Source organism: Cucurbita pepo, chromosome 3, assembly GCF_057944985.1.
Source record: "Cucurbita pepo subsp. pepo isolate OVF chromosome 3, ASM5794498v1, whole genome shotgun sequence".
Classification (NCBI taxonomy): domain Eukaryota; kingdom Viridiplantae; phylum Streptophyta; class Magnoliopsida; order Cucurbitales; family Cucurbitaceae; genus Cucurbita; species Cucurbita pepo.
Window position 1 is genome coordinate 17,447,598 of NC_141800.1, and position 24,088 is coordinate 17,471,685.

At 35.3% G+C, this 24,088-nt stretch overlaps 5 protein-coding genes and 1 long non-coding RNA gene across 6 annotated transcripts; 2 read left to right on the forward strand and 4 right to left on the reverse strand.

Annotated features, from left to right (window-relative positions):
• The first annotated feature begins 1,534 nt into the window (after positions 1 to 1,534).
• On the forward strand, positions 1,535 to 6,265 carry MC1 (metacaspase 1). The gene is made up of 5 exons (XM_023672604.2): positions 1,535 to 2,321; positions 4,882 to 5,212; positions 5,408 to 5,528; positions 5,623 to 5,835; positions 5,983 to 6,265. Exons 1-5 carry the CDS (start codon positions 1,955 to 1,957, stop codon positions 6,040 to 6,042), a joined length of 1,092 nt encoding a protein of 363 aa, XP_023528372.1. The 5' UTR covers positions 1,535 to 1,954; the 3' UTR covers positions 6,043 to 6,265.
• A 2,187-nt stretch (positions 6,266 to 8,452) lies between these two features.
• On the reverse strand, positions 8,453 to 10,485 carry LOC147793325 (uncharacterized). Its single transcript, XR_015420343.1, has 4 exons — positions 10,346 to 10,485; positions 9,753 to 10,247; positions 9,422 to 9,678; positions 8,453 to 9,042 (listed from the first exon to the last, which is right to left on the reverse strand). It is a non-coding gene; the product is annotated as an uncharacterized LOC147793325 (long non-coding RNA).
• Positions 8,895 to 10,828, forward strand: LOC111790719 (putative serine/threonine-protein kinase PBL19). Its single transcript, XM_023671743.2, has 4 exons — positions 8,895 to 9,245; positions 9,442 to 9,702; positions 9,862 to 9,984; positions 10,067 to 10,828. Exons 1-4 carry the CDS (start codon positions 8,895 to 8,897, stop codon positions 10,610 to 10,612), a joined length of 1,281 nt encoding a protein of 426 aa, XP_023527511.2. The 3' UTR covers positions 10,613 to 10,828.
• Positions 10,829 to 12,222: 1,394 nt separating this feature from the next.
• Positions 12,223 to 15,178, reverse strand: LOC111790718 (uncharacterized). The gene has a single exon (XM_023671742.2). It carries the CDS (start codon positions 15,031 to 15,033, stop codon positions 12,376 to 12,378), a length of 2,658 nt encoding a protein of 885 aa, XP_023527510.2. The 5' UTR covers positions 15,034 to 15,178; the 3' UTR covers positions 12,223 to 12,375.
• Positions 15,179 to 16,100: 922 nt separating this feature from the next.
• LOC111789921 (FCS-Like Zinc finger 3-like) lies at positions 16,101 to 17,049 on the reverse strand. The gene is made up of 2 exons (XM_023670645.2): positions 16,785 to 17,049; positions 16,101 to 16,524 (listed from the first exon to the last, which is right to left on the reverse strand). The coding sequence occupies exons 1-2, from the start codon at positions 16,907 to 16,909 to the stop codon at positions 16,344 to 16,346; spliced, it is 306 nt and encodes a 101-aa protein (XP_023526413.1). The 5' UTR covers positions 16,910 to 17,049; the 3' UTR covers positions 16,101 to 16,343.
• A 3,860-nt stretch (positions 17,050 to 20,909) lies between these two features.
• Positions 20,910 to 23,605, reverse strand: LOC111791554 (ATP synthase subunit delta', mitochondrial). Its single transcript, XM_023672941.2, has 2 exons — positions 23,226 to 23,605; positions 20,910 to 21,430 (listed from the first exon to the last, which is right to left on the reverse strand). Exons 1-2 carry the CDS (start codon positions 23,481 to 23,483, stop codon positions 21,086 to 21,088), a joined length of 603 nt encoding a protein of 200 aa, XP_023528709.1. The 5' UTR covers positions 23,484 to 23,605; the 3' UTR covers positions 20,910 to 21,085.
• Positions 23,606 to 24,088: the final 483 nt, after the last annotated feature.

The window sequence follows — 24,088 nt, forward strand, 5'->3', positions numbered from 1 at the left end:
TATTTTTCTTCCTTTCCCTCTCTGTTTCATTCTCAAACATTGTGTCAGCGAGGACGTTGGACCTCTAAGGGGGTAGATTGTGAAATCCCACATCAGTTGGAGAGGGGAACGAAGCATTTCTTACAAGGGTGTGGAAACCTCTCTCTAGTAGACACATTTTAAAAATCGGACATTGTGTCAACGAGGACGTTGGACCTCTAAGGGGGTGGATTGTGAAATCCCACATCAGTTGGAGAGGGGAACGAAACATTTCTTATAAGGGTGTGGAAACCTCTTTCTAGTAGACACATTTTAAAGATCGTGAGACTAGGACAATATCTACTGGCGGTAAGTCTCACAACAATGAAAATCTTGAAATGGAAAGCCCAGCTACTCATTTAACTTTGGTTAAATAGATTATAATGTATTAATGATCATGTGTATGCTCATATACTTCTTCCGTCTTTCTATAGCTTTCTTATTTCATTACCATTTTTTTTTTTTATGTTTTATAAAACCAACCCAATTTTAAAACTAAAAGAAATAATTTGAATTTTTTTAAAACTAATAGAAATAGTTTGTAAAATCCTAATTTCGGTTTTGAAATTTAGTTTAGAATTCGAATGTCTTTTTAAAAAAATGTATAAAATGAGATTTTAATTCTTAGTTTTTTTTTTTTTTTTTTTTTTTTTAATTTGAATATGTAAATCTCTTCTCAAACACATTTAGGACTTAATCTTGGAGGCTTAAACTACCAATTTAATTTTTAGTATATGATTTTTTAAAAATAAATGATAGAGAAATCTAAATTGATATCTATTTTATTTTATTTTATTTATTTATTTCGTTTTTAAAAAGTATATTTATTTTAGTTTTAAAATTTTTGCTTTAAAATAAAAAATAATAATTATAAGCCTAATTATTTTAATAAAAAAAATAGTTGTCAAATATATATATAAAAAGATTATGCCTAACAACTCTTGTTTGGAATTCGTTCACTGACTCTTATTTTATTTGTTTTCACATTTTAGGATGAGATTATAGTTTTTATTCAATTTTATTTATTTTTTTAATTAATAAAATTCTATCGTGAATAAATAAAAGAATCATTTACTGTGTATATCCTTTGAACATCTTTTCAACATATTGACATCGTGACAATGAAGTTTTAACATAAAGTTATTTTTTAGAAATTTAAGTAAGAACTTTATGGATTTGAGATTCCAAAAATAACATAAGAAAAGATTGAAAATTCTTTAAAATATGCAAATAATATCTGGATTAAAGTAGGAGATGGCTGAAAAATAAATATGTGATGAATATAACATTTTAAAGATAAATAAATTTTGTTATGAACTTTTTATTTTTTATCTATTTAATTTTTTGAATTTTTATAAAGATATGGAAAAGTATAAAGACATATTAATCTAAAGTTTAAATTTAAATAATGAATAAATTCATTCTTAAAAAAAATTATTATTTTTATCTAATTTTATTTTTTTTCCCCCATAAATTCGACCCCTTATTTATTTCCAATCCTTAAAAAAAGAGAGGAAAAAAAAAAAAAAAAAAGTCTGCCCGTTCCTATTGAAGAAATGACCCATTGCTCATTTCTATGAATTTGAGCTCCTCTTGAAGCCGCTCTCCACTTTTCCCATCTAGTTTGTTTTTTGCCTCTGGAATCGGCGGCAAATTCGTATGCTGCAGCTTCGCCACGAAGAAATCAAAGCTGAAAGAAAGAAGAAGAGTTTTTTTGAGGTTGAAATCGCTATCGTAGCTGCAATTAAGGTAGTTTGACGAATTGGGATCATAATTGAGTTTTAGATAACTCGACCAATTTTCGTCATTCATATCCAATCATCCCAGGTTTCTTCCTTTAATCGATCTCATTTGAAGATCCTGTTCCTGTTGAAATTATTGGTAAATTCCTATTCTCTTAATTCTGAATTCGTTTGATCGGTTTTGAAATTCGACGATGTACTATCCGCACCCGCCGCCGATGTTGGTGAACTGCTCCGGATGTCGGACTCCTCTCCAGCTACCGCCAGGAGCCCCGTCGATTCGGTGCGCTATATGCAAGGCTGTGACACAGGTCATGGACCCGCGCGCCGTCCCTTCGCCTTCGCCTTCTCATGCGCCTCCGCCGGCTCCATCGCCATACAATCATGCGCCACCAGGACCTCCAGCCCACCCGCATGGCCGTAAAAGGGCTGTGATCTGTGGGATCTCTTATAGGTACTCGAGACATGAGCTCAAGGGCTGCCTGAACGATGCTAAGTGTATGCGTTATCTTTTGGTCAATAAATTCCGTTTTCCTGAAGATTCTATCCTCATGCTTACAGGTATTTTTGCCCAACTCTCTCTCCCTATCTGCAGTGCATCATGATATTTACAACATATTGCTATTTTCTTGTTGATCTTAACTCTCTAATTGTTATGGAAAACTACAACTCTCTGCTTGTTGGTACTTCTGATGGGCTAATTCTAATAGGAAATGTTTGAATGGTTACTTCGTTTGTCATTAAATTTGAAAGCATCAGAGATATCGCTTGTTTGTGCTTTAGGACCTCTAAGGATAAGTTGGGTGCTGTGTATAATTTCTAACCTCCTAACCTTTCATGGATCATTAAGCAAACATATTACACGGACAGAAGAGTGGTTGGTATGAAATGAAATGGTAATCTAATAGCAAGAAAATGACAATATTGAGCTCTTAGCTCTTGACGACTAACTGTCGAGGATATTTAGTCCTAAATTATGGTTTACCATATGTCTTATATGAGACCCTTTATGATAGGCAAACATCTTGTATAAGTAAGGATATTTAGCCTTCACTTACGGTTTACCATAGGTATCATATTTGACCATTTATTTTAGGCAAATACCTTATATGATATTTAGCCTTCCATTGCGGTTTACTATAGGTATCATATTTGACCTTTTATTATAAGCAAATATATTGTATTCACTTATTGCTCTTTCCATTTCCTTTGTAATTTATTTGATTTCGTAAATGATTATAAATATAGAACTTTCATCACGTAGTGGTTTTAGCAAATATTCTCACTGACCCTAGTATACAAAAAAAAATTGTAAGATTTTAACCCATTCCCTCAAAGTTCTTTTTATTTTTGCATGTCCCAATGTACTAGCTCGATAGAGGGTGGTGAGAATATTTGCTAAAACCACAACACCTAAATGGTGGTGAAATTCTCTATTTATAATCATTTATTGAATCAAATAAATTACAAAGAAAATGGAAAGAGCAATGATACAAGTTATTTGCTCCTAATAAAATAGTAAATATGATATCTATGGTAAACCGTAATGGAAGGCTAAATATCATACAAGATATTTGCCTATAATATTATAGTTAAATATGGTACCTATGGTAAACTGTAATGGAAGGCAAAATATCCTCAATCATACAAGATATTTGCCTATAATAAATGGTCAAATATGGTACCTATGGTAAACTTTAATGGAAGGCAAAATATCCTCAATCATACAAGATATTTACCTATGGTAAACTGTAATGGAAGGCAAAATATCTTCAATCATACAAGATATTTGCCAGTAATAAATGGTCAAATATGATATATATGGTAAGCCATAATTCAGGACTAAGTATCTTTAACAGGTGATTTAGTTAAACGCCAAGTATTTCTGACACTTGGCAATTCAAAGTGTTAAAATTGGAGTTGTTACATTAGCTTACATCTGGGGAGTTTAGTTATGTGATAAGAACTTTCTGCTATCAGCGTGTACCTTTCCTGAAAGTGTTGCTATACATTTATTCTTGGAGTTTGATGGCACCAGTGTGGAATTATCTACTGTCCCTAACTCTCAAGAATAACTACTAGCATCTAGACCATAATGGACTAATTTAACTTGAGGTGTGGAATTTGTGGTGTTAGAATCAGGTTTCAATATAAGAGAGGACACAGAAGATTTGGGTTCTTTCCAATGACCCAACAGAGTGAAGAAAAACAGAGGAGAAAAGGGAACTGTTAATGCCTCATGAAAATGAAGTTTATGGCTCAGCTGGGACAGAGAAAGAAATTTTGTTAGGGAGGGTTGCCTTTTTACATCCCAACACATCACATTTATGGTCTCAACTCAAAAGGTTTTAGGAGGGAAAATTTAGAGGAGAAACTATACAATCATATATTTAATATATACCTTTCGAATACTATATTATCTTAGCATGGAACAAATCAAGTTCTCCTCCTCTCTGGCTCTGCCCATGTAGTAAGTCATTATCACTTTAAAAGAGAGCCCTTTGGACTTGATTGTAGATCCACTTTTGTGTTCAGAGTATCTTTCGGGAAAATATCCAAAGACAATAAGAGGCTTATTTGTTTTGAGTCTAATATTATCTTAGCATGGAGCAAATCGGATATATATATATATATATATTTTTCTTTTTAATAGGAAATGATAAGTATATTAGAGAAGGCCAAAATGAAGGCCACACACCCAGGGGTGGAGGGTAGAGGAAACCCCATCCAAAAATTAACGAACGAGAGGTCTTCCGATCGCTTATAATGAGAAGAAGGTTGTAATTACATAAGAATTTATGGTGGTTTGATACCTACCCAGAAACTGCATGTTTCACACCACTCAAACCGGAATGAAAAGATAATAGCTTATCTTCCAGCATTTTGGTTTCCTCTCTCCAAGTGTGTCAAAGCAGACCTTGAATTCTGAATCCATGTCTGCATATCTTTTGTTTTGTTTTTTTTTTTTGCAATCCTCCTAAGCTTTTTCTCTCTGGATAATGAGGCCTTATAAGTTATCGCCTCAATTATCAATCACTTCTAAATTTATTGCCGATTTATTTCTTTGTCATCTTTTCTTACCTCTGGTTTTCTTGTGGCCATTTTGGAAAATGAAATGCAGAAGAAGAAACTGATCCATATAGAATTCCCTACAAAAACAACATAAGAATGGCATTGTATTGGCTAGTACAAGGTTGTCAACCAGGTGATTCCTTGGTATTCCATTATTCTGGCCATGGTTCTCGCCAAAGGAACTATAATGGTGATGAAGTAGATGGATATGATGAAACTCTTTGCCCTCTGGACTTCGAAACTCAGGGAATGATTGTTGATGATGAAATTAATACGGCAATTGTTAAACCTCTTCCTCAAGGTGTAAAGCTTCATGCATTCATAGATGCTTGCCATAGCGGAACCGTACTAGATTTGCCATTTCTATGCAGAATGAGAAGGTTGGTATTACATAAATATGGTTATGCTTTTTAGCTGAGACATAATATGAGACGCGGATGTTGCTCACACCGAAGTTGCAAGCACATTGATAGTTACAACTATCCAAAAGATTTAGTAGTGTATATCTTCACTTTTAATTGTTGAATGTCTCTTGGATTCAACTTTTCATTCTTCGATTTCCCTCTTGGTCATAGGAGCGGGCAATACATGTGGGAGGACCATCGCCCTCGATCTGGCGTATGGAAGGGAACTAGTGGCGGGGAAGCTATTTCGTTCAGTGGTTGTGATGATAACGAAACCTCGGCCGATACATCTGTAAGTTTAATAATCCACAATTCTTTTTATCCCTATAGCATTGCTTTAGATCTGAAATGCAATGATACTGAGCTAAATACTTAAATGGAAACAGGCTCTATCAAAGATAACATCAACAGGTGCCATGACTTTCTGCTTCATCCAAGCGATTGAGCGGGGCCATGGAACTACATATGGAAGCATACTGAACTCGATGCGAAACGCTATAAAAAATGCTGGTGGTAGTGGTGACATTGGTGGTGGTGCTGTGACATCTTTGGTTACCATGCTTTTGACAGGAGGGAGTGCCATCGGTGGGCTCAGACAGGTACTTCACTTTTCGTGGTAGATCATCTGGTTTGTTCAAGAGTTCCATGTGCATAGAATCCAATAACCATGCTAGCATATTGTTGCTTAGAACTTTAGTTCAAATTTCATTCCTGTTAAAAGGCTTCTAATTGTTGGTTATTTGCAGGAGCCACAATTAACCGCGTGTCAGCCGTTTGATGTCTACACGAAACCTTTCTCTCTGTGATTTCCCTTTTCTTGATTGATCTAGAAGAGGGGATGGACCAAGGTTACATTTGAAGGAGGGGTATGTCATGTTGGCCTATTTCTCTACTTGCTTGATACTTGCTTGTTGAAATTATATGTTCATGATATATATTGTAATGGGAAATTTAAGGCAATTTAAATGCAGATTGTAGTGTACATGAATTGATGATATAGTACTGCAATTCTGGTGTTGGAAGATTCTATTCGACTCGTTATCGTGAATTTTAATGCAAAGACTAATATAAGGGAAGAGATTCAAACCTATCACTCGCGATACTAAAATGAGATTAAGGACGCGTTTGAGAGTAATTTTGAAATGGCTAAACTCGTCATATTCAAAATTATTTTCAAACAAGTCTTTAATCATTTATAAATACTTTTGATGGTATAAAAATGACCGAAAAATATTAGTATTTCAAAATTATTTTTATGAATGATTTTATAACATCGATTATTTTTTCTCGCGTTTGTACGGCCTTAATTATGAAAATGGTGTGAAGAATGTGAAAGAGAAATGATGTGAAGAATGTGAAGCAAAGTAGGGCCAAATTCCAAGAATTTTGTCTACGAAAATCTATATTTCCTTCAATTTTATTGATTCATCATTAATTTTATTATAGACTATCCCTATAGACTAACACACCGTCTTTTTCAGGATACATTGTCTCAAACAAAACACACTAAATTTTGAGTTTCTATAATTGAGCCATCGAAAAGGAAACTGCACCTTATAGGTAAAGGTAGTTACTTTCGGTTTAAGTCTTTCTTAGCCATCTATTCTTAGAATCACTTTCATTCGGATGTGATTCCGGTTAATTCATGTATTCTTCATTTACTCAGGTATCACAATTTAGTTAAAAACTATCATGTAAAAATCAAGTTTGTCATGACCATTAAAAGATCGGTTACGAGTTATTTTTGTTATTTTGTTTAGCAACTTAGCAGTGATTTCACCCGGCCTATTTTTGTTATTTTGTTTAGCAGATAGGGCTAAGCGGAGCGAAAAGGGTTTTCCATGAGATGGGAAATTCAAACTATTAGCCCCACACGAGGTTTGTGAATAAGTGATTGTCTGATAAGGTTTGTGAATAAGTGATTGTCTGATAATGAGCCAGGAATGTCCGTCTTTCTGCTAAACAGGATGTATTGAATTCATAATTCATTAGATACTTTTTATGAATGTCAACTAAGTATCATAAGTAAATTACTCCCGGTTGTTCAATCATTTGATAACCAGAGTCATCCTTTGATAAATGATCACTATGACTCAATAGAATTTAATCAATCCTTCACTCGGCCTATTTTTGTTATTTTGTTTAGCAACTTAGCAGTGATTTCACCACGTAAGACGTTGACTAAATTTAGAATATCTCAAAATCTGTGTTATCATTATCTATCTCAAATTACAATCTGTGTTATCATTATCTATCTCAAATTACAAGTTCATTAAAACATTATTTATTACAAATAAGACAACGTGTAAGTTCGTTAAAACATTATTTATTACATATAAGACAACGTAGAAGTTCGTTAAAACATTATTTATTACAAATAAGATAACGTAGAAGTTCGTTAAAACATTATTTATTACAAATCAGACAACGTAGATTTAAACTTCTATGGAGATAAATAATGTTTTAACGAACTTGTAATTCCTTATTTTATTCATATTTCCAATTAACTTCAAAGATATTACTCATTTTTGCTAACACAAAAAATGTGAGGGATATAAATTTAAACCGTCTAACGACATCAAACAAAAAAGTATATATCAAAATCGCTGAGCTATGCCCGAGTTAATCGCTGAGCTACACCCGTGTTAATCGCTGAGCTGTGCCCGAGTTAATCGTTGAGCTACACCCGTGTTAATCGCTGAGCTATGCTCGTATTAATGGGTGAGCTATCACCTTCCTTCATGCAGTATTAGACTTCCAAAAAGCAAAACATCAAAGACCAATCTGAGAGAGTTTTGGTACCAAATCCCAAGGGCTGAAAACGACAGTGAGTACGGAAACAGAGACCCATCAGCATCCGCCGCGTCTACCATCTGAACGGTTGGAAGTTGAGTCCACGAGCCAACTCGGCCTGGTCAAACACACAAACAGGCACCAAACTTTGCGTATCTGAATTGCTTTTATTTTATCCCTTTTCTGCTTCTATTCCGCCACTGAATTCAATGCTCCCACCAAACTTCACGAGATAATCAAATCAAAGAGAACACAATCAAGAACAACTCAACAAACCCATAAATTTGGACACTCTGGATCCTGAAACTTCAAGCCAGGCCCCAATTATTAGAGCCTTTTCTCTAATTCCCCCCACCTGGGTCTCATCGATCTCCTGAAGAAGAAGAAGAGAAGAAGATGATGAGGATGATGATGAACAAGTCAGAAAAAGAATGCTCCTCAAATTTCCTTATACTGTTGGCCAAATTCTTGATTGGACTGTCTCAAGTAAGGAACAAGGAAACAATAATGGAGTCTCAATAGCCCCTTTTTCGTCTGTCTTTTTGTTGAGAAGTAATACCAAACAGGTTTTTTTCTCAACCATTGTCTTCTTTTGTCTCCTTGCTTTCCCCATTTTCTCATTTTTCTTCTTCTTCGCGTGGCTGTTGTTGTTTTTCCCTGTTGGTTTCGAGTTTTTCGATCTGTTTACGGATCCGACATCGAGATTCTTCGTGCTGTCTTTCTCTTGTTTTCTCTTCTGTATTTGCTTCTGTGTCCATCTCTATAAGTTGTGGTGTTTTCAGATCTTCTTTTGGAGATCAATTGCAAAGAGGCTCAAAATAACAACTTGAGGCAACTGCCAAATTTCCAGAAGCTTATATAGAAAATGAAGTGCTTCTTCTACTTCAGAAACAAGAACAGGAGTAGGCATCAAACATCGGCGCCTGAATTGAAAGAGCAGCAAGAATCCGACTTTTCGGGGTGTAGTCGGACAGCTGCTTCTTTGAGCTCCCTGACTTCTCCCCGGAGTGTACCTGAATTGTATGAAGAGAAAGCACATAATTTGAGAGTTTTCTCATTTACAGAGCTCAGACAGGCAACACATGACTTTAACAGGCTTCTTAAGATCGGACAAGGGGGGTTTGGGAGTGTCTTCAAAGGCTCAATTAAGCCTGTTGATGGGAAGGGAGAACCCCTCGTTGTTGCTATCAAGCAACTGAGCAAGGATGGCTTACAGGTACAGATATTCGCCTTAGAAAAAAGCGCTAAGGGCTTGTTTGAATGTTTTGCTTTGAATTTAATGGATGAATTTCTCCATATTATATGCATCCAGTACAAAAAATTATCAATGGAAAAGAATGCTAATTATGCTAAAGTGGAAAGGACATAGAATAGAAGTGATTTTTTACATACCGGGTTTGTTTTGCAAATAGGGCCACAAGCAATGGCTGGCTGAAGTTCAATTTCTTAGTATTGTGGAGCATCCAAATCTTGTCAAACTCATAGGATACTGTGCTGTGGATGGAGAAAGAGGAATTCAAAGACTTCTTGTTTATGAGTACATGCCGAACAGAAGCTTGGAAGATCATCTCTTCAACAAGGCGCTACCCGCGCTCGCTTGGAAAACAAGATTGCAGATAGTACTTGGTGCAGCTCAGGGATTGGCTTACCTGCATGAAGGATTGGAAATTCAGGTACCATATCCGCTTAACTAGAATTCAATGTCAGCTAGAGGGAATGCTACCTTGACCCTGCTACTTCTAACGCTCGAACTGTCCTCGCAAAAGTTTTTCATCCTTCAGAACTTCCCTGACTATTAAATTTAATTTCAATATCTTCTAATAATGGCACAGATAATATACAGAGATTTCAAGAGCTCAAATGTGTTACTAGATGAGAACTTTCATCCAAAACTTTCAGATTTCGGGCTTGCCAGGGAAGGGCCAGAAATTGGGCGTACTCATGTTTCGACAGCAGTAAGCGTTCTTTTCGTCTTCCCTTCTAATCACTTTCAGGCTGCATTGCTGCTTACAGTTAACCACTTTGTGTACAACACAGGTAATGGGGACAAATGGATATGCAGCTCCAGATTACATAAAGACAGGTCATCTCACAGCAAAAAGCGATGTATGGAGCCTCGGTGTTGTACTTTATGAGATTCTGACAGGAAGACGATCATTGGAGAGACATCGGTCGCGACCAGAGCAGAAACTTGTGGAATGGGTTAAACATTTCAATCCTGACAGCAACAGGTTTAGTTTGATAATAGATCCACGGCTTGAAAACCAGTATCCTATCAATGCAGCTAGAAAAGTAGCTAAGTTAGCAGATACTTGCCTGGCAAAGAATGCAAAGGATAGGCCCTCCATGGCTGAGGTAGTGAACAGATTGAAGCTGATCATCAAAGCTGAGGATGACAACGAACCTTACGCGAAAAGTCCTGATTCTTTACATGACGAACCCGACATGGAAAGAGAGCCAGAGAAAATGGAAGCACCAATGTCGTGGAGAAGGCGAATGAGCCACCTGCAGAAACTGGGAGAGCATGTGGAGGGTGCAAGTAGAAGAAGATTTATGATAATGCAAAGAGCAAAAGTGCCTTAAAAAACTTGGGTTTTTTCTCATTCAGAATCAGATTTTGGTATTATAGACTAAGCTGCAGTTTTGAAAGCAAAGAAACAGAGTAGAAAAGAATTTCAGTCAAGAGAAACATTGAGGCAGAACATAGGACACAAACTAGAAAGTCTACTGCCGGTGGTGAACAGAAGCTAATGTAAATAGTCTAACTGAGTTATTTTATTCTATTGTTTCAATGCTTCAGCTTTTGCTCTATGGGACCCAGAAAACAAAACCAATTATTTTAATAAAATCTGAAGATAAAATGCTTCAGATTTTATTCTATTGTTTAATGAAATATATTATAAACATATAGATATTGGCTGGTCATGGTGGGGAGGTTTCCATCTGCATCCACTAGAAAAAAAACTCATATCTATGTTGACCATAGGCCACTCTAGGTACTTATTATACCTCATCTTAGCAGTTAAGAGGAAGGAGTGAAGGAAACAAAAAATAAATAAACAGCCTCTGCTTTCATTCTCAAAACCCAGAAATTCTCCATTCAATTCAATTAGTATTATCATTCCACTCAGCTTTCAACCTATATGATATCTAATTTACAGGTCTCTTTGTCGCTGGCGATTTGGGGCTAGAAGCCACTAAGATGGGCAGACTAAGTTGAAAATCAATGGATAAAAGAAACACACCAAAGTGGTAAATAAGTAGGAAGTGATAAGACAAAGTAAAAGAGCATTCAAACTACAGAGTATCACTGCCGTAGGAATTCTTCAATGTGTTACTGTTAATTGAGGTAAAAATATATATATATAGCTATTGTGCCGGTGTTATAACTTATAGTGATCCAATAGAAGGTTCAGGGTTAAATTATAGACCGAGCTACTGAATGATATAATACCTATAACACATCATGGTTATCTCCAAAGCCACAAAAAAAGAAAGAAAGAAAAAACAAAACAAAACCACAAGATTTAAATGGACTTTGCCTTATTCAAGGCAAGTTTTTCATAGTAATACCTCAAAGGATGATTCCTCCAAGAACGTTTTTCTCTTTGTTGGTGTATCAGGAACTTCCAGAGAATGCTCTAGTTAATGATCCTTCACTCTGATAATATTTGAAGTTCCCCAAACCTTGCAAATCGGGCGCAAAATTGACATGATCTCAATTTAAGAGTTCAACCATTATATACTCTGTTTGGGTCATGATTTCTAACTTTTCTGCTTTTCAATATGAATTGTTGATCGATGCCTTAAGAACGTTAGCACTCTCTGGTTTTTGTTTATTCAGGATGAAATATGAGGAAACTAACGGGTGAAAGCAGCTAGTTTGAGTTTTCTATCATTGTTTTGCATCTAAGTTGAAGGCATCTCCGATTTAGAGGACCATGGATCACCAAATTACCTTGATACCTGAATCTCCACATAACTTATCCATGCCATTAGGTAGAAGGGGATGTCACAAGCTTGGGTGTCATTATCCTTTTCTCTCGAACAATCAAGGATACTGCCTTTCTTCTTCTTTCAGAGGGAGGGGCTTCTTCGATCATCGTTTAGTGAATTATGCATATCAGCATTATACCCAATAGGGATGCATATTTTGTATGGGTAGTCCTGAAAATTTAAGAGGGAATAGTATCTTTCTTATTACTACCTTTCTTTCCATACCATTAAAACAAATTCTACAGCAGCTCACAAGCCAGATAATAACAAATATATTCCTCAACGATGCATTTCTAGAACAATCATTCTGCAAGTAGATCATGCTCAAAGAGTTGAATAAGAGATAAAGCTTATACCTCAATCAACCTATTGAACTGACTGAAACTAGTTTTAAAAGTTAAGCTCTCATCTTTCTCTTGTGAGGGTTTAGTTCTACAGAAGTAATCATAAGTAATATACATGAGAAAATCCATGAAGACGCTTTTCTCATATGATGCATTTATATGCTCGCCACCTTCTTGAATAATATGGTAGGCCCTGTTCATTATTTTATGTGTCGTTTCATCGAAATCAACACAAATCTCACTCAACTTCTGACCCCAAAATATGGCTTTCTCAGGCATCCCTTGCTTACAAAATTGAGACAGTAATACGTTTGCTGTGACAGTGTTTGGAACAAACGCCATCTTAAGCAATTTTGCAGTTAAAATCATAGCATGATCCAGGAGGACATTACAGACAGCATTAATCATGGTATTGTATGTTACAGTATTCGGAACTACTCCAGCTGAAATAAGTTCCTCTAGTATCTGTACAGCCCGATTAACTTTTCGGGCTGTGCAGAAACCATGAATTCGTATATTATAAGTCATGATATCAGGTTCCCACCCACTATCCGACATTTTCATCACTAAATCATCTGCACCACCCATATCAAATGCTTTACAGTAACCATCAATCAATGTGTTGTAAGTAACAATATCAGGTGATAAACCGATCCTATACATGTCCATGAACGTCTCAATTGCTAACTTCATCCTACCTTGTTTGCATAACCCACCAATGATCATATTCGTCGTAAAAATATCGGGAAGAAGGCCTCTTTTCTTCATTTCTCTCTCCAATTTCAGGGCTTCATTTAGTTTTCCCACTCTACAAAATCCACCAATCAAGGAATTGTAAACAAAATTATTCGGTACAAACCCCTTTCTCAACATATCAGAGAACACATCATAAGCGTCCTCCATCAAACCCGACATACAGAGCCCGTTAATGAAAGCTGCAAATGCAACAGCGTCGGGAAACACCCCCTTACCCTTCATCTCATTCCACAGACTTTCAGCTGTATTAACATCTCCTATTCTGAAGTACCCGTCAAAAAGACCTGTAAAAGCCATGTTCTTGACAGGGTATCCTTTTTCTATCATGTCGTACAAAATTATCCTTGCATCATCAAGGCTCCCCTTCCTAACTAAGCTGATAAGCAAGGAACTACATGTGGAAGATGAAGGGCTCAAACCAAATTTCGTCATTGTACCATAAGCATAAAATGCTCTCTCTTCTAAACCTGCACTGCCGTAGGCTGCAATAATGGAATTAAAAGCTACTACACTTGGAGGAATTCCCTTCTCAAGTAAATCCTCTAGAAACTTCATGGCTTCATCATATCTACCTGCCCAGCACAATCCTGCGACCGTTACATCACATACGGAAGAATCATGAAGCAACCCAGACACCGATAAATCCCTTAATAATCGATCCCCATCCTCCTCCCGTCCATATTTATAATGACCAGCAACCAATATATTAAAGGTAATGCCATCTGGAACTATATCCTTGGTCCTCATTTCTTCAAAGAGCAAGTTTGCTTGACCAATGTCTCTTGCCTTGACATACCCACTTATCATGCTATTATAGACTATAGTATTATGAAAAAGACCCATGTCTTCAATTTCATCAAAGATTTTCCTAGCTAACTCCACGTTTCCCTCCTTGCAGAAGGCATCAATGACGATACTGAATGTAGCAATACTGGGTTTACAGCCGTTTTCAATCATCATATTCACCCAATGAAGTGCATCTGATGACTGCCCTCTTAAGCAGGTTGCATTTATCACAATATTATACGAATAAACATCTGGTTCACATCTAAATTTTCTCATTACATGCAATAGACCTTCTCCAATCACACTCCAACCTTGTCTACAAAACTCAAGAATCATTACGTTAAACATATAGTTATTAGGGCGAGGTCCCTTCCGAACCACGTCCCCAAATAACTTCCATACAGCACCATAATCACCAGCTCTAAGCAGCAATCTAAAAAGAATGGAAATGGCGGATGCATTTGGCATCACTCCCACCTCCCGCATCTTACTCAATATTTCTAACGCCTCATAATGCATTTCCGACTTCATAAACGCCCGCATTAGAGTGTTCAAAACTGAAAGGTCAGATTCATACTCACAGTGACCTTCCCACATAAATGCCGCCAAATCCTTGCTCCTTCGTGGACCAATTCTTGCAAAAATCCACGAAACAATATCTTGCGCGAGCAAAAAAATTCGTTCTGCAGCTAAGAGATGTGCCACCACACAACAAGACCTTACAGTCTCTTCACAATCGTCATTAAACGCTAGCTTGAAGAACGCAAACGCAGTTTCCCGACATTCAAACAGTTTCATAATCTTAACCAAGAAAAAGGGGCAGAAATTTCTCGATAATTCCTTCAATGCGTATCCCTGGTACAACTTAATCGCTTTGGATAACCCAACAGTGATTCTACGTCGGTCATTCGTAGTGACGGAACTCACAGAAACCAATTTCAAAGTACCATCCTTGGAAGGCAAAAATTGAGCAATATAATCAAAAGCACAAGTGCTCGAATCAGAAGAAGACGACGAACTGTACTTGTTTAAGAACTTGGGAGTTAGGGTTTGAAATGGACTCAGAGAAGAAGACCAGTGTACCTTAAAAGAGTTCTGTAGGCAACGCACATAGACAAACATTGGAAGGCGGCCCAGCTTGGAAGAGCTTTCGAATTACATTCCAAGCCGGAATTTGATCGGCGATTACTCACCGGGCGGCGAGTTGCAGAAGCGTAAATGCTTTCAGAAGAGAGGGAACTGTGTTTGTGCTTTCAATGTCAAGCAGGAAGACGATATTTTGGTAAATGGGCCTTAAAGAGCTGAAATTGGGCCGACAATTGGGCCGTGTCATGTCCTTGAAAGTGAGAAGTTCGAATGCCAGATGGGCCGTACGGCCCATAGTGAGAGTAGTTTTGGCCCAATCCAAATTACAATTTAATTATTTAAATTATCAAATTTCTTTGAAGAATAATTCAACAAAATTTGATTAGACAAGTCATCGATGACATATTACATAAAGGGACACGTTTTCTCTAAACAATGAATTTATAACCCTTTAATATTTATGGTATAAATTAAAATCTTACTAATTTTTAAATATTTAATGAAAATAATTAATATAAATTAACCAAACACCGGAGATTAATAATTATATGTAGACAATTTTGAGCCTATTTTAAATTAAATAAAATAAAATTAAATAATCTGTAAACAACCAGCAAATGTTCTATATTATTATTTCTAAAAAAGTTTAAAATTTAAATCGATATAATTATTAATTTTTTGTTTTAAGTAAATTGGTTTTTTCCTTTATTTTTATAGATTGAGTATGGCATCAAAATAATAATATTATTTATAGATAATTAAAGTTTTTACTCGAATATGAATTTGTGATAATTGTACATTTTTTCCCTTTATTTTTTGTTTAATTATAATGTAAAAAATATATTTGAAATAAATATGAACTCTCAAATTTCATTTTGAATGGAAACTAAATTTTATTTATATGATTAACTTTGAATTAATCAGTGGGATTATTCCTAAATTCTTATAAATTAGTTTCATTTTTTTTTCTAATAATCATTTCAATAATGAGAAAATAAAATTTTTCCATCTCAAAATTGACTTTTTTTTTTTGTTTTTTTTTTTTAGAAACTACAAAAAAAAAAAAAAAAAAAAAAAAAAAAAAAAAAAAAAAAATCGCCCAATTTCAGCATCAAGATACTTTCCCTTTACTTTTTTTTTTTTTTTTTTATACACATTTAGAGATCAATAGGTTATAAACCGAATCTCCCTCTGTATTTTCTTTTTCTTCTAAGAATCGAGTCCATGTGCTGGCAATGGAAATTTCCTTCTCAGCATCCACTCAACTCAATTTATTTTTTTCCAAATTGGGAAAGGCATTTTTCTCTGTAGGTGATTTTTTTTTTCTCCGATTCAAACTGAAGATCTCAGGCCACCGCGACGGTGCCGGACCGTACAGCTTTCTCGCCAGCTTCTTGTTTTCTGTGACTACGAGTGTTCGAAGAGGAAGATGATGAAGAAGAAGAGCGCCTCCAACTTTTCTCCTTCGCCTCGTCGATTTCAATCTGTTCTTGCCGGCACTCTTTGCTACAAAACGGAGTGTTTCCTCTGCAATACAGTAAAGCAACTATCAATTCTCAGATCGAAACCTCCAAATCAGAACAAATAGACTGAAAAAAACTGTTAGATCTAAACACAGTTCAACCTAAACCACTTTCCATCACTCTATCAAACCTCAACCACATAAATCCGATCTAAGCCTAATTCGACTATACTCGAGCCTCAAATTCTCAGTAACCAGACGAAGAACTCTCGATTAAAACTCAACAAAAACAGAAGCTCTTCAGGCAATGATAAATTGAACGGACCTGTACATGAAGATATCGGAGTTACGTCCGAGCGGTTTCCGGCAAAGGGAACAGGCCTCAAGGAAGTGAGGTTCGTGGAGAAGGAAATCGGCGCAGCCGGCGTAGAACAGCGGCACAGTTCTCATAGTAACAGAAGGCGAAGAAACTAAAAGTTGCTAAAAAAAAATCGCCGGAACTGAGCAAGAATTCGAGAGCTTTTCGAGCTAGGGCAGAAGATCCGATGAAGAAAATGAGAGGAAATGGAAAGCCGGGGGGAGGGAGAGAGGTTGGGTACTCGGGTCAATTTATAATTGCTCTGCCAGCCAGAAGGTGGTGGAATCCCCTGCCTCGCGGACTACGATAACAAGATGATGTGGACCAAATGAACAAATTTCTTCAATCATTTCATCAAATTAAATATTGTATCAATCAAAATTACAATTAATTATTATTTTTTTAATTGAAGTGATAATATAAATACATAATAATAATTAATTACAGCTGAAACACAGCCACTTTAAATAGTTAATCAATTCAAACTCGAATTTTCAAAATAATAATTATTATTATTATAAAATAAACTCAAATTTACTTAAATAAAATGAATATCCTAAAATTTATGAAAATTAGCATATATTTCTAATATGATTTTTATTCATGGATTTAAATAAATTTTGTACAAACCAAATTAATTAAATTATAAAATTTATACAATTATTAATTTTAGTTTTATTTTTTTAAGCAATACAATCCGTAGAGTATAAATTACATGGATTTTATTGGTTGCAGCATGCGAAGCAGCGGATAATTGCCCAAGAAAATAAAAGAAATAATAATAAATAGTTAATGGATGGTTTTCCCTGTTCCGGGGTGAAAATCATTGGCCATACATAAGTGCATGCATCCTTTTCCCAAACCCGATGGGCCAAAATAAAATAAAACTTTATTTATTTATCAATTTTAGCATTCGGTCCTCCATCTTTTTCATATTCTACATTTCACCCCAAAACTTACTATATTTACCGTCAAGTGGGGGAGTGCGCATTTATATAAAAAAAAACAGAACCAGGTAGGCCCTATATTGCAAATCTTAATATTATATTCCATTATTTTTTTTATTGCATAATATTCCACAATCATGGGGTATTTAAATGGGTTGAAAATCACTATTAATGTAAATTACAATAAAATAAACATTTTTTAATTCAATGAATATTTGTTCGTTTTCGTTTAAATTTTACCGTGTGAATATTGCTTATTTTGTTATTTTTAATTATGCACGAGTTATTAATCTTCTAATAGATTAACATTACGATATATGATAATATTTAACGATATTTTTAAATATAATAAGGTGTAGATCATTAACCAGTGGTGATAATTATGTAAAATATAATAAATATCTGACACTGACTATTTCAATATTTTACACTGGCTATCATAATGAAATTCAATGTCACTTGGACGAAAGTTAGGTTAAGCAAATGAAAGGAGAGCGTTATCTTATCCAACCCCTTATTTTATCGGAAAATGGAATCTTTTGTTGAACCCCGAGTTACTTGATTGAGTTATCCATTCAGTATCGAGCAAAACAGAACAAACAGATATAGAATTAGACTGATTCTCTAAATGCTTTTTTGGGTATTAATCAATGTCCTCACTGTTCACGGAAGTGCGAAACAGATGAATAATCACAAGATAGCCTAATATTATTATTTTTTTTTTTTGGGTTAGAAGTATTATTCAAAGGTTCCTTCCCCGGTCGAACAAGTATGACAAACCATGATGTCTTTAACAACGACATAATATTTATAAAATTAATAAATTTTTATTTAATAATTGAGACAGCTGGAATATTGCAATTAATTATTAGCTTATCCCGCAAGTTAACATCTCTTAGTATAAAGATACTCACATTACTCTACGTAGACAATAATAATAAATAAATATATTGATCAAAGTATTATTTTAATAATTATATATTTTAAAAAAATTAATTTAGTCCTAATTTTGACCCAATTTAATTATTTGAATATATTTTTATATAAAGAAAATAGCCCATAGTGACTATTTTTAAAAATAAATTAAATAAAATTAAATATTTAAAAAGTAGATATAACAAAAATTTCAATATAATATATTAAGTAAATTAATATATCTCATTTAGTAACATTTTATTAGATTTATTTTAAATGTAATAGGGATAATTAACATTGTAAATATCGATTTGTTACGAAATGATAATAAATATATATTAAAATAAAATAGATATAATGAATGACGTGTCGAGAAATATCTAATTAGTGTATCGTGAATTTCAATGTTTAAACGGTATATTTTTAAAAAAGTAATAATTTTTTATTTTAAAAAATAGTTTTAAGACTTTGAAATCAAATTGATATGGTGATGTGAGGGACCTGAATACAATATTGGGATAAAATCTTGGAAAATTATAGTGTCAATATCACGAATGGATGTGATAATAATAAATACCAAGAAAATATAGGCAAAAAGAGGTATTAACATAAAGTTGGAGGTTCTTTTTGCAAATAAAGTGAGCTTAGCTCAATTTAATTCTAGTTTACCCTTATGGAATCCATAAATTACAATAGAGCCATCGGTTTGGAGAAATTTATTAACGTTGTTGAATTTGGAAGGTAATGGCATTGAAGTAATTATGTGGAAAGAGTTGGGAGAGAAATGGAAAAAAAGAGTCTTCGGGTTATCTCGAATAACTTCTTTCAGCCGTTTCGTTCCTTAAATGGACGGTGGGCCCAAAACGACATAATTGGTAACTAGAGGGGTAAAAAGGTAAAAAGAGCAAAGAGAGAGAAAAAAAAAAAAAAAGTGGATGGAATCAAAAAGAGGGTTTGGAGCTGACTGGGTGGTGGGACCCAGAAAGAGAATGAGAAAGACGATAAAACGCCAGCAATTCAGTGGGCCCCACATGACCCCCCGTAGCCTCGCTGGCTCGGCTCTCAAGGTCCTTCACCTGTGGGGCCCACACCCATCTGCCCGCATCCATTCGGGCTGAAGCGGTCTGTAGTCACCCTCGCCAATAATAAGCTGCCCGTTACACGTGGCGATGATTCCAGACGTCTGGACATGCAGATTCCGGGAATCCATGAAGCAGAAGATGAACGGTTAAGATTGCGCCACGGTTGAGAGTATGGACTAATAAATAAAGAACTTAAATTATTAAAAAAATGTAGGATTATTAATTAATATGAGATCGGGAGGATTATATTTCATGTGAAGTTCGGAAATTAAAAATTCAAAAATATTTTTTTAAGTCAATGTGGTAATAATTTTTTAATAATAGCGAATAATATATATCCACGTGTAGGCTTGTGATAAGGGCATTTACGTTTCAATTCTCAATAAATTTTAAATTAAATAAACAATAATTGCAAAAGACAGGTGGGGTTTCAATGGTACAGGACATTTATGTTTCAATGTCTCGACAGCTTGTTTTCTTTGTTTTTTTAAGCATATAATAATTATTGTATTTTTTATTTTAATATAAAAAAAAGATATATAACCATTTTAATAGAGAGAGCTGTGTTTCCTTTTAAATACTTTAAACTATAGTGGCATATTTGGAAATTCTGAAAATAATTCATCTGGTCATTTGTAAAACAATTATAAATATAGAAATTTATGTTTATTCTATTAATTTCTATTAATTTCAAGGTGAATGTTTAGCTATATAAGCTCTACATTTAATTAATTATTTTTAATTAAAATAAATAATTGAAAAATGTATGGTTAAAGAAGAGTATTTATGGATTTATATAGCTAATATATGAATAAATATACAAAATTGTACCAAACATGTGAATCCCAATTCAATTGTTCAGACTATAATGGGCTTCAAGTTGTCTATGTAATTAAGGGGCCCAAATGGCCCAACAGACTCAGGGCTCAACTAAAGCCCAACAGGAAGCCCACGTTCAAGTTGGGCCAAGGCCCATAAACAGTACAAATTATTGTTGTTAATTTAGATTGGAAACTATGATCGAATCCCAACTGCACCTGTAATACATATATATTAATTAATTTATTTAAGATTATTATAATTTCTGTATAAGGCATAAATCAGAAAGGGCTTTTCAAAAAATTTCCATGTTTGTGAGCACAAGGCCAAGCAAAAAACCATCCTGCTATGATTATTTGTGAATAGCAAATTCAGCACAGAAAGGTAAGCCTAAGATGATGGTCGGGTCGAAGACGACTCAAACTGTCAATGAGGCAGTGTTATGGAGGAACATACAATTGGAAATAGATAAACAGAAGGGTGGCCAGTTTACGAGCAGAGGAAACTATCCTGTAATGGCAGCGTTCAAGGCGCTGTGCACGTCAATGCCGATTTGGGCTTCGGCTTTCTCCAAGTCTGTTGAGGCAGAATTTAACTTCTGGGTGAAATCAGCAAGACCCTTCTGTACTTGGCTGGCGTCGATTTGCTCTACGGGTACAGCTTCGACAGCGATTATGTCAGCGTATGAGTTTCCATGGATGAATGCGAAACCACTGCTGACGAAGTACTTTTTTGTGTCGTTCCCTTCATGCACTGATAGAACCCCTGGCTTCAACTCTGCTATTGTAGCAACATGACCAGGAAGAACACCCATTTGCCCAGTTGTTGCTGGAATGATGACCATGTCAACCTGTTAAGAATGGGGGGATAAGAAAATTTAAAACAAGAGCAATAGATCATCTGACTGCAAATTTTGGGTTCCATTGCAATTTGGATCTTTAATCGCATCAGTTTCTGAATCAATTTTATCCTTTGACCCATTAGAATCTACCTTTATATATATAGCCCACAGCTAGCAGATATTGTCCAATTTGGACTTCCTCTCAAGGTCTTTAAAATGTATATGCTATGGAGAAGTTCTCACATCAATGCTAGGGAGAGGTTTCCACACCAATGTTTCGTTCCCCTCTCCAACCGATGTGGGAGTTCACAATCCACCTCCCTTCAAGGCCCAATGTCTTCGGTGGCACACCATCCGGTGTCTGGCTCTAATACCATTTGTAACAACGCATGCCCACCACTAGCACATATTTGTCCTTTTTGGACTTTCCCTTCCGAGCTTCCCTTCAAGGTTTCTAAAATGCGTCTACAAGAGAGAGGTTTCCACACCCTTAAATGCTTCGTCCTCCATGTGGGATCTTTTCTGGAAGTTGAGCTAAATATAAAAATTGGATTTGAATTTGCGAAAAAAATTCAACCTCTCGTCACTTGGAGAAGAAAAATGAACAATACGTCCAATCAAAGCCAGACAATAATCATAATAAACTTGGAAGCATAAACTTTGAGTAACTTCTGGCAGCCCAAATTAACAATAACATATTCTTCTGGTCTTAATCTACTCATATCTATTTCAATGCAACATTCACTGCTTATTTGGATCGGGCGATGGGAAAAACCGAAGAATCTTAGAAAAAAATAGTTGCTATGACTTTGTTTCTAGCGTCCAGATGGAATTTTGCCTCTAATTTCCTTTGCAGTTATTCTCCCTTTGTTATTCAAACTAATTGAAGGTCTGTGATCTCTTTTATATTTGGTAACCCTTTGATCCTCAACTCTTTTGCACATGTTCTTTTGCTACTATAATGTTTAGTAACCCTAAACGGAAAATAGAAAACATTATTGAACAGGGCTCTTGTCACTAGTAGCCTCTCATGGATTTTTGATACCGATGAGATAGAATATGTAGCTACCCGTTAGGGGAAATTTCCCCATTAACTGAGAACCAAAGACCACCTTAATTTCAGCCCAGCTTGGTCTAAATCTTAACATTACTGACACAAGCATTGGGTACAACAAGCCCAGGCTACCGGAAAAGCAGATTTAGCAGTTCTTTTTACTGCATAACAACGACGCTTGGAGGGTCCTTGATCATGAGAGAAGAACATGGCATTTGCAGTAATTTTATGATCTGATCAGAGCATCACCATGTCCATGAGTATAAAAGAGAAATGCCAAACATCCTCCAGTTTGATCAGACAGTATAACCAAATTCAAAACAAAAACAAGAAAATCAAATCCATGATCCGCACTCATTATGTAAGGAAATTCATCTTTCATATCGAGAGTGGAGAATACAATAAACAGGCTTCCTGCGACCTGAGCCGGATAAATCCATTTCTAGTTCATCATTTGCAACCACGGAATTGAAATTCTTACTTTACGTTGATCATTTCCCCTAACATTCGATTGCAATAATTACGAAGGTTCAAAGCAATCAAGGACTCATAATTTCACATAAAATTTGGTACTAAAATTAATCCAATAACCAATCAAAACAAGAAAATGAAAAATTGACAGAAAATCAAATCAAAACAAATCAAACACAGCAAGAATGCAAAATCATACACAATATTCAACACCTGAAACACGCACAAAAAAAGAAAAGAAAAAAAAACTCATTAACAAAACAAATTTCGAGGACTAACCTCTTTGGCCGAGAGCTCGGAGGCATAGGGAAGCACGAAATTGACGGTGAGCTTACTAGGGATAGAAGAAGGCGTAGCAGGTCGAGGAGACATGAAAGAGAGAGGAGTTTTAGGAGGATCAATATTAGGGATCATCTTCTTCCAGGCGGCGACAAAAGCATCGTCGGTGGAAGAGGCCGCCGGCAGATCGGCAGAGAAGGATCTAGTCCTTGCAGAGAAATGAGAACGGGCCAAAAGGCTGGAAGCACGTCGGAACATGGCGAAGAGTGTAATGTGTCGCTCGGCTCTCGCAAGGTCGGAGAGAGATGAAGAATAAGAAAGAGAACTGAAAGGGTTCCGCTGGCGCTGTTTGTAAGCTGAGAAAATGTCGGAACTGCCGAAACCATTGCGGATCTGAGCCACATAGACAGCCTTCTTTCACTATTTTAGTGGGCTTTCGATACTTCTTTTGGGCCCATAATGAGTTTCCTCTTGTGGGCCTATTGGGCTTTGGGCCCAACAGGAGGTTTCTTCTAAGGACCTTTTGGGCCAAGAGATACTAAAAATTTTATTTTTTTTAAAAAATATAACGGAGAGTTTATTGTTAAAATAAAAGGAAAATTATGACGTCATTTAGAGTATCATTAAGTTAATTGTGTAAAACTAATTATATAAATTATTTTAAATATATTTTTAAAACTGAAATAAATTATGTCGCCGTAAATAATATCACGCGCACCTCTAATTCTTATATATCGTTCAAACGTCAAATATATATATATATATATATATATATATATATAGGAAAATTATGACATCATTTAGAGTATTATCAGTATAAAATTAATTATATAAATTATTTTAAATAATTTTTAAAACTGAAA

Coding starts and splice junctions, on each gene's coding strand:
- LOC111790719 (XM_023671743.2), top strand. CDS start 8,895: ATGAAGTGCTTCTTCTACTTCAGAAACAAGAACAGGAGTAGGCATCAA. Junction 9,246..9,441: donor TGAGCAAGGATGGCTTACAG/GTACAGATATTC, acceptor TTTTGCAAATAG/GGCCACAAGCAATGGCTGGC. Junction 9,703..9,861: donor ATGAAGGATTGGAAATTCAG/GTACCATATCCG, acceptor ATAATGGCACAG/ATAATATACAGAGATTTCAA.
- LOC111791554 (XM_023672941.2), bottom strand. CDS start 23,483: ATGTTCCGACGTGCTTCCAGCCTTTTGGCCCGTTCTCATTTCTCTGCA. Junction 21,431..23,225: donor CCGAGCTCTCGGCCAAAGAG/GTTAGTCCTCGA, acceptor CATTCTTAACAG/GTTGACATGGTCATCATTCC.
- LOC111789921 (XM_023670645.2), bottom strand. CDS start 16,909: ATGAGAACTGTGCCGCTGTTCTACGCCGGCTGCGCCGATTTCCTTCTC. Junction 16,525..16,784: donor TCCGATATCTTCATGTACAG/GTCCGTTCAATT, acceptor ACTGTATTGCAG/AGGAAACACTCCGTTTTGTA.
- MC1 (XM_023672604.2), top strand. CDS start 1,955: ATGTACTATCCGCACCCGCCGCCGATGTTGGTGAACTGCTCCGGATGT. Junction 5,529..5,622: donor AAACCTCGGCCGATACATCT/GTAAGTTTAATA, acceptor AAATGGAAACAG/GCTCTATCAAAGATAACATC. Junction 5,836..5,982: donor CCATCGGTGGGCTCAGACAG/GTACTTCACTTT, acceptor GGTTATTTGCAG/GAGCCACAATTAACCGCGTG.
- LOC111790718 (XM_023671742.2), bottom strand. CDS start 15,033: ATGTTTGTCTATGTGCGTTGCCTACAGAACTCTTTTAAGGTACACTGG.